The following is a 13,369-nucleotide window of genomic DNA, read 5'->3' on the forward strand; positions in this document are numbered from 1 at the left end:
GTGCGTACAATTTATATTAAATTAAATAATTTCAGAATACTGAGATCAGATCAAAGGGTCTCAGTTCTTCTGGGATGGAGGTTCTTCCGATTATGGGAGCTCATATAATTTCTTTCCTTCCTCCTCAATCACAGAGCATCTTTCCATTCATTATGTTTCTGGGATTTGATTTCTTTCCAAAGTTTACTGGGTGTGATTTTTTTTCCTATGTACTTCCCAGTATTTTGTAAAGATAGAAGGTTTCTATCATCATAACCATCTTCAGTTCCTCACATCTGACATTGGAGATCTGAGATATTGCATGATCTCTCGAGACTGTCAAGTTCAATGGATACCTTCCCTTACGTACAAAAATTGAAATGACTAATCCACTTCTCTTTTTTCCTTCCTTCCTTCCTTCCTTCCTTCCTTCCTTCCTCTCTCTCTCTCTCTCTCTCTCTCTCTCTCTCTCTCTCTCTCTCTCCTCTCTCCCTTCTGAGAGAGAGTTCCACTTACTATATAGCTAAAGCAGGCCTTGAATTTGTGATCTTGGAAAGCTGTCTCACAGCCGTCATCAAGTATTGGGGTCTCAGGGCTTTGCCATCAGCTTTGCTAAAAATGTTAATTTTAATTTAATGTAATAGCTTTTTATTTTTGCCATTTCTTTTTTATTATTTTGTGTACATGTAAAATAAAAAGGGATAACAACTATCATTGTAATCCATAAGTCTTCCACTGAATACCTATTCACCTCTACATGAACTGTCTTCATTTTTCTCATGATAGCGTCTGCACTGTCAGCCTCAAAGGACATATAACTCAAAAGAACGAATTTTGTTTTCAAAGTCTAGATGCTATTGTAGGTAAAATATTTTTATCTGAAATAAATTCTTTAGCAAGAAGAAAATTCTTTAACAAGAGTCTATCTACCCATGTATTTTTGTGCTTTACCTTTTAAAAGACCTAGTTTTCTAAACTATACATCTTTAAATTACCCTCTAAGAAAAACGCAGTTAAGAATAATTCCCTATCTGTAAAGTTCTCTCTCCTCCAGTATGTTTCTTAACTGATATTATAATATGTGTCATAATTAAAGAGGCCTCCCTTCTTTCATTGTCCTTGCCCTGCATTTTATGAAGACTTAACACATCCCTTTAAGTCAGACAAATTTATTCAGTTTCGAAAAGCCTGAAAATCTAGCAAGTCTTTCCTATCCAATCGGAGTACAACTGTTTGACTAATCTCACTATTTTTGCATTAAAATATTGTATGACCTAAGCTACAGCACATTTTAATTGTCTTTTTTTTTTTTCTGTCCCAGCATTGGGTTTCCTGTAAATATCAGATGTTCTTTCACAGACTTGGTGATCTTAAAAACAAAAGCCTAGCACCAGTGCTCTGTGCCTTGGGTTGTCAATCTAATGAAAATGGCACCACTGTAGACATCCCCACTAACAGATTTCTCCACTTAGTTGCCAATACTATCAATCGTATATTTAGCTGTTGTGTTAGAAATTAGCTTGTCTTACTCACATCACTTGCCATATTTTCTCTGGCTAGCTATAAACTCAAAGTGTTCTTCTACAAGGGAAACCAATCCATAGAGCAAAAAAGCCTGTGCTCAAAAGTAAACAGAGAGAGTATTTTAAAATGTGGCCTGGAAGCATAGCACTACCTCTTAGGGCTCAAAATCCTCCTCACCAAGTTCCAAGAAGATTAAATGAAATAATGCACACAAGCCACTTACCCCAGCACTTGGCACACACCAAGAAAAAGATTCTAGGAGTTTATGGTGATTTCCCAACATTGCAAAAGCTGATCTTTTAGTTATCAGACACATGGGACACACTCATTCTTCTCTTTTATTCTTTTACATGATTCTACTCTGTGTCCAAGGTCCCTTAGTAAGGCGGTGGTGGCACTCCTCTCCAAAGTCTCATTAGAGGGCACCCAGAGTGCTTGAAATGGAAGCTACATTCTTCCAGTGCCTCTCACACATGTTGAAGCTTCCGACTGGTCTTGTTTGAAATGAATTTGCAGGCACTGCCTTTACTCCACACTTAGCATAGGAGAGAAAAATGGCCAGTGTCTCTGGGGAATAATTAACAAAAGACAGTTTGTTTCATCTTCATGATAAAATACAGCATTCCTACTAAAAGGCAAATTCATCATTCCCCAAAGTTAAATAGAATGGCACTTTAAAAGTAATTCCAGCTGATTAAATTTAGGATTCTGGAAAAAAATTAATTCATGAATATACTCTGAATCTTTCATTTGATTTTAAAATGTATAAATGTTCATTTAACTTTGAGCCCTTGCCTCTCAGTGTTCTATTCTGAGCTAGTCAAACAAGTGGTAGCAGGCATGCTGGGCTCAATAATACTGCCTCTCGTATTTAAATACTCTATTTCACTTGGATTGCAAATTAAAGACAGTCTCCTGAACACTGACATATTTCCAATGCCTGACTTCACAACTCGTGTTGGTTTTCCTCCACTGTTTTGCCTCTGTGTGTGTCAACTTTGGCCTTCTTTTCTTGCTCCCCCAGGGCACTGCTGTCTTTTTGAAGCCATTGTCAGCTTGAGATGAAAAAAATGTACATTAAACCTCGTGACTAATTATACAGTTAGAAAATTCTGATTCTCAAATACAAAGTACCTATGCTTGGAAACTGTAACATAAGCTTCTGACTGTGCATAAATCCCTCAATCAGATACCTCACAGACTTGGGTTAAAAGAATTCCTAAGCTAGGCATGCCGCTCTGTTACCGGTAGAGTGCTGGTGTAGCAGGTGAAAGGCATGCTGGATCCCCAGCACCTGACAGAAGGAGGAGGGAGTGGGAAGAATAGTTTATTTTCTGTTAAAGTTACTGGTGCTTAGACATCCCATGCCTAGTAGAGAGTTCACCCAACAGAAAACACCATACTTTTCCCTAAAATAGTAAGAACTGGCTTATTAAATCTACTTCAATTAAATATTATCCAGGTCATTTTGTTTGTTCATTTGATTGTTGTTGTTGTTTAGTATAAAAGGATGTTTATTTGGCAAGAAGGGGACCTGGAGAAGAAAGTAGAGGCAGAGAAAGGAAGGCATAGAATGACAGAAAGGGAGGAGAGAGGAAGAGAAAGGGGAAGAGGTCGGCTGGGGATACCTGGAGAAGAGACAGGAGACAGACAGAGTGGATGGACAGAGAGAGGGTGAACTGTTTTATTATAAACATGGAAGTGGCTAGATTTAATACAGTGGCCACTTTTTAAAATCCCTGCATGTTATATGTTATCAGAGGAGACATTTCCCAATAAGTCCTATAATCTATACTTAAGTACATGTTATATAATATTTTAAAAGTACATTTGGAAAAATAAACATATGCTACTCTTACCCCAAACTCCCTAAAAATATACAAAATACTGTCTGTAAATATGAAATTACAATGTCTTACACATAGACCACACATTGTACTAAAACAAAGAAAAGAAATCCAACAAAATTTAGTACCTTTTTTCTACAAGTTTTCTTTTTTTTTTTTCCCATAAAACCATCATCTATTAGGGTACTGGAGAGATGGTTCAGAAGTTAAAAACACTGGATTTTCTTCCAAAGGACCAGGGTTTTATTCCTAGCACCAACATAGCTGTTCACAACGTCTGAAACTCCAGTTCCAGGGGACCTAATACACTCACCCAGACATACACGCAGGGAGAACACTAATGTACATAAAATAAATTATTTTTTAAAAACCTTTGTTAATAACTGTGACCTGCAAGGCCATATCTCTGCACCCTGAGAGTGCCGATTAGGACAGCACAATGTGGTGTAGGGTGAAAATGGCTGGTCACACACATGAAAATCCGAAAAGTTGGTATTACTGACACAATCACTTTGTTCCCATTGTATGGCCACAAATGGCAAGTCTTAATTCTCTCCTGCTTGTCTTCACTTCACTAAGGTTTCCAATCAACTGGTCCCAGCAACTGGCCTTCTTGGTTCTAACCCTGCAAGACTAGGTCCTCTGCAAGACTAGGCCCAGAGGGTTGGGGGCCTTTTCTGTAAGACCAATCTCCTCTTCTTCTCATTGTACTGCACATGTCACATGGTTACCAAATACATTGGTAAACTACAAGTCACCACCATGCCAGTGCTCCAGGAAGCCCAGCAATGACTGGGTTATGACAAAGCAGCCCAATGCTGCTCAAGCACATTTCTAACGGGGAGAGGAAGAGTTAAAAGGTGTAACCCTCGCTCTCTTCAGAACTGGTCACAGTACCTGAGCAGAGCACGAGCACGTTGGATTAAGGTCTGCACAAAGCCAAAGCACAGAATTTCATTGCTTTTGTTGGCTCGTGCCATTTCTTTAATTAATGTCACTTTCTCTGGTTTTAATATCAGAGCGAGTGACAAGAGAGCTTGTGCATGAATTGTGTTTTCCGAGGACTGCATGGCACACTCTCCTGCAGTCTGACAGAGGGACGTGCCAGCTTCACTTGGCAGTTACACTGCACCAGCTTTAGTTTTAGGAGTTTAATTTGTGTCAGTTATATGTTTTGAATACGTTGAAGTATTCACAACGGTCTCGTGGAATCTGTTCCATAGATAAAGTTTACGCAGTGGAAAAACCAAAGCAAGGGTTATAATGTGATTAGCGAAGCTGCTCACGGTCACAGCTGGCCTTACAGGCATGCCTATAAATTTAAAAGTACTTGGGAGAGAGGACTAAAATGATCACAAGCACAGGGCCCTCTCTTCCTGGTTTGGGGGCAGTTCTGTAGTGGGTGTGAGACAATCATAAGGACTATGACGTTTAGAACTCGATTTTATGCAAAATCCATTATTCAAGAAGCAAAGTTTATATACATGATAGACATGTAAGGAAGTGAAAGTAAGAATAGGAAGTTTCGTTACTTATGTATTAAGTTGGTCCTAACATTTCTGTAACCTAAGTTGTTATTGATAAAAAGAAAAAATTCAGGAAGATTTCTCCACTGAGGGGAAAGGACTCAACTTTTCTTTTGGCTTGTTAAAGATTTTCCCATTTCAGGCTGGAAGACTCTGAAGGTTTCCATTTGGAGTTACCCCTTCACCCCTTCCTCTGTAAGCTCCTGCGAAGCACCATCAGCTCCAGCTGGAACAGCTCCACCACGGAGTGAGTTCTTCTAAACTTCGCCTGCCCTTTCTAAATTTAGGGTTCTTTACTGGAGCAGGTTGAAGATGTGGCTTTGATTGCACCTGGCTCCACTGGAGAAGAGAAATATTCATCTTTACTGAGCGCATGCTGCTTAAGTGCTGGAGGGACTTGCAGGGGAGTCACTCTCCCCGGAAACTTCATTACAATACTTTCTCTTCCCCACATGAACTAGCAATTCTCATTCACCAAAGACAGAATTTTGCCTGACACCACCACAGGAGTTCCTGTTTGACTTTCAAAATTAATCAACCTCTAAGCTAGAGTAGAAATGGCATGTCCTTTAACCTTAAGCACAAAAAGCTCTTAACAGACTGCAGTTTTTAGATCCCTGGATGGGAGTTTGGGCCCCTGATACTTAAACTTGATTCACATACTGGGTTTCTGGCATGCCTTTGCCCATACCCATCTGCTAGTCTGGCACAGTGCCCATTCAGAAGGTGTGATGCCAGTTTCAATAGGGCATAGGTGCCAATCAAAGATGGGTTTGGAGGGGCAGCATGCAGAACACACTGAAAGTCAGTTCTTCTGCCAGGAGATCCTCCTGTTATCGTCTAATGCCAATGAAGGGCCACATGCTTCACTGCCTGGGATCACACTGCATCTGTAGATGCTTCTGGCCTTCAATGGATGTCTTTCTACAACATCATTTCCCTGGATTGGTGATGCTAAGGAAAAGCTTGGCCTACCTGGCTGTCTTACTAAATAAACAGTACACATCTCTCACAACTGTCTTGAAACAATTGCTGAGTCATCCATCTCTTCTGCTAAAGTGGTTTTTGACACAGCGTAACTATACAGTGTTCAGGAAAAACACAGTGCTTGTGACAGAGATGTAAGAGGCAAACCCTCAGAAGCATAATTACAAACCCAAGCATGGAAACAGTATAAACTTCACAAACACCTTTGTGTCATTAAATGTGGGAAGTGTCCTGATCCTAGTAGTTAGTTTTTAGTGAAGTCTTATTCCAAGTTTTAAAGTTTCTCAGATTTTTTTTTCTGATTTGTTTGATATACATGGATACCCCTGGGTCTTAAAGGAAAGAATGTACCTCATACTATTTATTCTTCCCCTCCTTTCTCCACAGAAGCAGAACCTAAAACACTTCAGAAGCAAAAGTCCATCCATATTTCATAAGGAAGCCAGAAGCTCTCAAACACAGAGAATTCTTTTTATTGTGTGGCAATAGAGGTGAGTTCATTTCATAAAGAAGAAACTTCCCCACAGCAGTGAGTTTCAAATTGAGAGAGACGGGGGGGGGGGGGGGGGAGAATATCTTGACCAGTGCTAAGAACAGTAAGACACCTACAGTGCAGCAAAAGGGACAAAATACATAAATGTGGGGCACAAACAGGGAACTTATGAACTGCCCCACGATAGTTAAAACTCTTGAAAATGAAGACGTGCACATAAAATGGGATAAAATGGGTTGTTTTAAGGTCAGGTATTTTTTTTTAAAAGTAAAATACAAATGAGGGCTAACTAAGCCTTGCAAGAATTCGTCCCCTTCTTTTTTTATAAACAGAACACAAACTTGGGAAATGAGCAGCACTGTCTGCTATAAATTCAAGGCAAACATTCTATAGAAGTTACTTGAAAAATTAATATCTTCTAGAGATTTTTACTTATCTATATGTCATAGATATCTAATAAATAAATAAAACCAGGCAAACTTTTTCAAATGTACATGTCTTACCTATGCTTTCACTGGGAACTAGATTATTGTATAAATAATATGCACCACTATTGTACTCCCTTAAATAAATTATCCTTCTTTTCTATTATTGTCATTTTCAAAAGACTAACTCCCTTCTATTTAAAAAAATAGCAAAAATAACATTTAAAATTGCTACTAGTGTCATGACTGGACTCTCCTGAATGTTACTGTGCATACCTTAAATAAACAAATAAATTACAACAAAGTAAATAATAAACAAAACAACACAGTCTTCTATACCTTTATAAATAGAAATCATTCCTCACTAGTAAATAAGTTAAATTTGGTAGCTTCCAAAATTCACCCCCCCCCCCAAAAGCATCTTCTGTTTCTGAAGTGCCAACTTGGGCTAATGTAAAAGCAATAAGGTAAAGCTCCCAAATGCACTAAGACCAACCGCTTACCCATGAATAATGGTCCTTAAAATGAAATCGTTAGCTGTGAAAGACATGATATCAAAATTTATTGTCAATACGTCAATAAAGCACAGGCGCATTCTTTTAGAGAAGTGAGTCTCAGCCTGTGGGTTAAGATCCCTTTGTGGAGGGACGAAAATCTTTCATAGGTGTCACCTAAGACCACCAGAAAAGCGTTTCGTCTGATCTCATAACAGTAGCAAAATTAGAGTTATGACATAGCAAAGAACTTAATTTTATAGTTGAGTGTTACCACAACATGATGAACTGTACCACTGTTTCAGAGGATGGCATAAGAGTACCTTACACGGTTTTTGTGTCTAAAAGGACTCCTCTGTGACAGCCCACCGTCTCACCCTCAGGCCCTCCAACAACGAACCATTTTAAAGGAATGTAATGGACACTTATCCCACATCTTCCTTTCCTGCATTTTCATTAATTTTTGGATCCCAATCCCTTTCATATTTGAAGCAAATAAGTAGTAGTCTAAATGGGAATGTTCACTATGCCCTGTGCCACTCTAAAAACCATTACAGGGAACAGGTACAGAGTGGTAAATAAAACACACAGGCACCTATGAACAGTCTCTATGTTCTTACTTTTACACTAGGAGTTAAATCCACCACAATTCAAAGCAGAAGAGACAGGAAACCCCTCTAATGAAGGCCTCTCCCTAATGCACCATAGCATCAGATATTTAGAACGTAAAATTCTAAATAAGTTCTACTTATCAAGTACTTACTAGGTTCCAAACTCTTCAAAAACATCTCATTCAATCCTCGCAATTATTCTTACAATTACATAGACTAGAAACAAAAATTCCAGAGGATTAGTAAAGCGGTGGCCTCTTGATCTGTCAGTGACTTAGTGGCCAGTCAGCATTCAACCCAGATTTCCCCAGCTCTGGAACTTTTTGTTCCTATTATACATGTCTCCCTTGGGTGAGTGGCTTCCGTGATACATGAAACATTAAAGGGAATTCAAACCTTTTGTTTTCTTTCCCTGAAGTTTTAGAAACTTTTTTTGCTCATTTGGTACTAAAATGACAGCAACTTTCCCACTCCCTAATCAGTCCCCTTCCCTCCCACTTTCATATACAAAGAGAGAGCACAGACTTTGTTCTTGTATTCAGACTATTCTCATCCCTAAGAGGGACTATTGATATGAATGCTACAGGCACATTATCCCTCCAAGTCAAAAGTAAACATGGATTCCTCTGCCCCTTCCCCTTTGCTCCACGTTGCTGATTACCACCAGGCCCGGGCTATTGATCTCAAAGCTAGAGACAGTTGTACATGCACAATGAGCCAGCCAGAGCAGCTAGTTTCTTCTCAGCCTTAGGCCATAAAAGCTGATAAAGTGTCTGCCAAAGCAGTGTGTCTGGGAAGAATGTCTGAAAAGAATCACTGGACATGGTTATTTAAAATAAAAAAAAAAAAAAAAACAAAAAAACAAAAAAAAAAACCAACTTGAATTTAAGTGCTTTGTGATATATATTCAGGAAGTGAAAAGAACTATGATAAAATGCCAGAACCAGGGGACTTCTCAAGGAACTGCTTATTGGCCAAAATAATCAGTGAAAACTAACTCATCTCTGAAAAGAAGTGTTTCTGAGAGTTCTTACCCAATGAAGACTACTTGCTCATATACACCTTTCCAAGATAGTTTCTAAAATTCAGATGGTGGGAGGGGATGTCACCAACATGCTGAAAAACGCATTGTAAAACAGATTTTATTTGGGGCAATAACAATCAGAAAACAAAAATCAAAAGCCATGTGACTAACAGGATGTTCTGCATTTGAAAAGAGATGTCCATCACTCTAACACATGGAGAGTCATCTTTTACAACCAGAGCCAAATAAGTAGTGTGTATGTGCACACACAGCCTTATAAAAGGTGTATATAAAGGTGACTCTTAATCTCCAACTTATACCTGAATCATGTTATCCAAGATCTTTCATGAAGTATATACTCCAAACCCAGTTGATTCTTTTCTAATCACCAATATTTTATTCATCAAACGTAGTCATTTTCGCCATCCCACCACAGCACTAAGATATTCCTAAATGGTCTCTTTAAATTCAGCATAATTTCTAAATATTTAGATGTAGTGTAGACGTACACCCACGCAAGGTCCCCTACCTATCATAAAGCACAGAGGGTAATCTGAATATCCACTTTGTCATTTTCCCAGGGAGAGCATAGCCAGTAAACTGCAGTCACACGAGAGAAGTTTGTTCACACCACATAAAAGATGCTTTCAGTCATTAACCTTAAGTCTAGGTAGAACCCTAGCGTTGCCTAGATAATAATTATTAGGAGTCAAAACGTAGAGAACAGAGCTACAGCACAGCAGGTAAAGGTGCTTTCTCCAGAAGTATGCCCACCTACCTGAGTTGGCATCCTAGAAACCACATAAAGGTGGGAGGATTGTCCCCTGACCACCACAGCTGCCCTGTGACATGTCCGACAGATATCATACATATAATATAGCAAATATTTTTTAAAAAGGATCACAAAATATTTATATTTATACAGCTGTTGTTTATAACATATAAAAATAAGTGGTTTCAGGAAAACAAGTTCTCAAAAAGAAAATTTGAATTCTGTCTGGCAGATTGTGCAATTATGCTCTGAAAAGACTTCTAAAACTTACTGGGGGAAAAAGAAGACAAACAGGGAACATGTTATGTCAGTTATGGTTTGAACCTAATGTTTAGTTAATGTACTAAACATTAACTATCTTCAAATTACTTTTTTAAAAAAAGAATCTATGAATTCTGTTATTTCAGTTAGCTCTTAAAATACCATTGTTACCATAGTTACAAAGATCACAGACGTAATTAGACTTGGCAATTTAGTCATACTTTACCTAAGTATATCAGTCCAAACCCTCCAGAGCCGATCATCTTGCCCAGTGCCCACCGGTTTCCTTCCATATCATCCAGAATTTTGCCTTCTGGGAGTGGAACCGGAAGCTTATATTTCTCTTTTCTTCTTGGTGCCATCACATCTATTGGCAGATGGATGAGATAAATAGTTAAAACTCTAGCATTGAAACTCATTTCTCCTAATGTCTTTCCCAGAATTAAGATTAGGATCCTGAAGTCAATTCCAACTGGATAAGCCATCCACAACATTCAAGTTAGAAATTCAGATACTTTGAAACCTAAGAGATACTGACATGTGTATGTATGTATGTATGTATATATATATGTAATAATATATACATAATATATGCAATACTCTTGTAGAGGATGATCTGGGTTCAGTTCCCAGTGCCCACATGGCAGCTTATAACTCTCTGTAACTCGAGCTCTGGGGCCTGATATATTTGACCTCTTCAACTGGCACCTGTATACACACACACAAAATTAAAAATTAAAAATAAATTTCTTAAAAATTAAAAATATCTACTGTGTTTCATTTAAATCAATACTTCAAAATTTCATGTAGGAGTTTATTAATATTTAGCAACACTATAGAATGTAATTAATTATCATTGTATAGAAATTAGCAAATGAGTAACGCGATTAATATATAATTAATAAATATTAGAAAAAATGCTTGAAATTAGATGTGAAAGTAACCATGGTCTTCTTAGTATTTCTAGACTAAAACAAAAACAAAAACAAATAAACAAAACCATGGTAAAGCAACTTTGGAATTACTTCATATAGTTTACAATCCACCTGAAAGGGGAGTCAGGGCAGGAACTCAAAGCAGCAATTGCAGGCAGGTACTGAAGCCACCATGGCAGACCCCCCTGCTCAATAGCTTGTCCTGCTCCGAACTGGATCAACCAGCTTGGCTTTCTTAAACAAACCAGGCCCAAGGGTGGCACTGCTGGCCTGGGCCCTCCCCCATCTATCACTCCAACAGATCCGCATCTGCCCCTGAGTAAATCTAATGGAGGTATTTTGCCACTTGAATTAAATTTCTGTGGCCTTCTTCTGGAATGTGGGATTCCTGTTATCTGTAGAGCTGTAATCTCTAAGGCAAAGCTGTTCTCACATTGATGGGAGTGGGTAAGAGGGAGGGTCAGAAAACCAGAGAGCCTGAACTAGTCAGTGTCCTGATAGGACAGGTTAGCTTGTCATGGAAATCCTTGCTCGTGGAAGTCATTCGCAGGTGTTTTGCTTGGTGGTGGTAAGACACTACCAAAGGTCAGATGCGACCTTTGAATTTAAAGCTGTACCCTTCCCCAGCCACTAACAGCCTCACATTAATCTCAACATTCAACATTTGTCCCTCTTCCCAGATGGCCCTGCATGGAGACAAGTTGATAACAACAGCAAAATCTAACCAGGACAAATGCTTTCGTGAAAATTATTCAAAAATACTGACAGGGTACAAAACGTTTCTCTTAAGCTACCCATCTATGCTTAAGTAGTTTTCCCTCCTTCGCTTACTGAACCCAGTGCCTCCGAGGCGGCTGAAACTCCACTCCAGTGGGCTGAACAGAGCCCGGAGGAGAGCGGGAAATCTAAACCAGGAACAACTGGGCCACCGAATTGAAGGAGGTTGTGATTCACCGGGTTCCCTCAACAGGGCGGTATGTTGGACACACGCGCCAAAGTTGCTGGCTAAAGTTGGCAAGTCTTCCTAGAACAACTTCTAAGCGGGGCAGCTAAAAGTTTGGGGACTCGGTGCTTCCGGGGTGACGCTCGCCCGGTTCAAACGCTCCCTCCCGGCCTTGAGCGGCGACCCCGTCCCGGGGATGGCAGTCCGGAGCTGTGCAGAAGCGCCGGCCGGTTTCCGGGATGAGTCGGTACCGGGTGCGGGGGCTGAAGCTGGGCCTGCAGCGGGCCGGGACAACGCCGCGGCCGCCCGCCGGGCACTGAGCGTCGGAGCCGGGGTGGAGGGAAGACTGACCTGCCGCCGGAGTCCCCACAGCGCTGGTCTCCTAAGGCCTCGCAGCCAGGTGGGCCTCTCCGGGCTCCTCCCAGGGGCCGGGCGAGCCTGTGGGCCGCCTCCCGGCAGCCAGCCCTGGGAGCCCCAGAGTCTGGCGGAGGCCGCCCAGTGGCAGAGGCCGCCCAGTGGCAGAGGCTGCAGCGGTGGAGGGGCGGTACCGAGAGAGAGGGTTAGAGTTTCCAAGCACCGGACCCTGCCAAGGCCTGTCTGAAGAGCCTGCAGATTAACCTGGGGGTAGTAAACTGGGCCAGCGCTTACAGAAGAACTGAACCCTTCCTGTACCAGTTCTGAGTACCAACCCCTTTCAAATTGCTCAGATCCTTACCAACAGCTCGCCCAGCCTCTAGGCATACCCAGACAGCCTTGTAACTGGGAGGGCCTGTATCTATCTGGGTGTGTCACTTGCAAGTGACTGCCCTAGGCCTAGTTCTGTCATTTAATACTTGGATAATGTTTAAAACGAAAGTTACTACATTTCTACGTTCCCATCTGTAAAATGGAAAACATAAGTTATTGAGTTTTAAGGTTACTATGACAGCTGAGAGAAATATGTTAAGTATATAGAAATTCTTTAAGGATACACAACTTACATTTTAGAGCAAACAAACAAATCTTTATAAAAAAGACTGTTCAAACAGCACTTTAGTTTCTTACCTAAAAACACTCAATAATTGTCCAGATGCAAATACTGAAAGAAAAACAGCCATTTTCTCTGCGAAGGCTAAAGTTATGTTTTAAGTTTTAGTTACTATACTTTAAGAGACCTATAAAACAGCCTGTCAGTGGTGGCACAAGCCTTTAATCCCAGCACTTGGGAGGCAGAGGCAGGTGGATTTCTGAGTTCGAGGCCAGCCTGAGTTCCAGGACAGCCAGGCTACACAGAGAAACCCTGTCTCGAAAAAAAAAAAAAAAAAAAAAAAAAAAAAAAGGAGAGAGAGACCTATAAAACAAACAAACAAACAAACAAACAAATCTCTAATTTGTAAGTCCCACTTGCTCAAGGTAACTTCTAGGAATGCTGGAGGCTGTTGTTCAAGAAAGATAACAAGCTTGCCCAAACTGCACAAGATCTGCTTAGTCACATGTAGGTGGGAAGTAAATGGGCAGGAAGAATGTTTGCCCTTGATTCCACAAAGGCAGAAAGTGCATACCCTTGTG

At 40.3% G+C, this 13,369-nt stretch overlaps 1 protein-coding gene across 4 annotated transcripts in view; it reads right to left on the minus strand.

Moving 5' to 3' along the window:
• Vrk2 (vaccinia related kinase 2) overlaps nucleotides 1–12,595 on the minus strand; it is a 122,615-nt gene extending 110,020 nt beyond the window's left edge. For 2 of the 4 annotated variants that reach the window (NM_001252447.1, NM_027260.3), the window contains exons 1-2: nucleotides 12,173–12,503; nucleotides 10,170–10,310 (exon numbers count right to left, since the gene is read on the minus strand). In NM_001252447.1, coding sequence (NP_001239376.1) covers nucleotides 10,170–10,305 — 136 coding nt within the window. In that variant the 5' untranslated portion in view covers nucleotides 10,306–10,310; nucleotides 12,173–12,503. Of the gene's footprint in view, nucleotides 1–8,920; nucleotides 9,003–10,169; nucleotides 10,311–12,172; nucleotides 12,504–12,536 lie in introns of those variants that run through there. The other 2 variants (XM_030246291.1, XM_006514801.4) reach the window with 2 other exon arrangements.
• Nucleotides 12,596–13,369: the final 774 nt, after the last annotated feature.

Source organism: Mus musculus, chromosome 11, assembly GCF_000001635.26.
Source record: "Mus musculus strain C57BL/6J chromosome 11, GRCm38.p6 C57BL/6J".
Taxonomy (NCBI): Eukaryota; Metazoa; Chordata; class Mammalia; order Rodentia; family Muridae; genus Mus; species Mus musculus.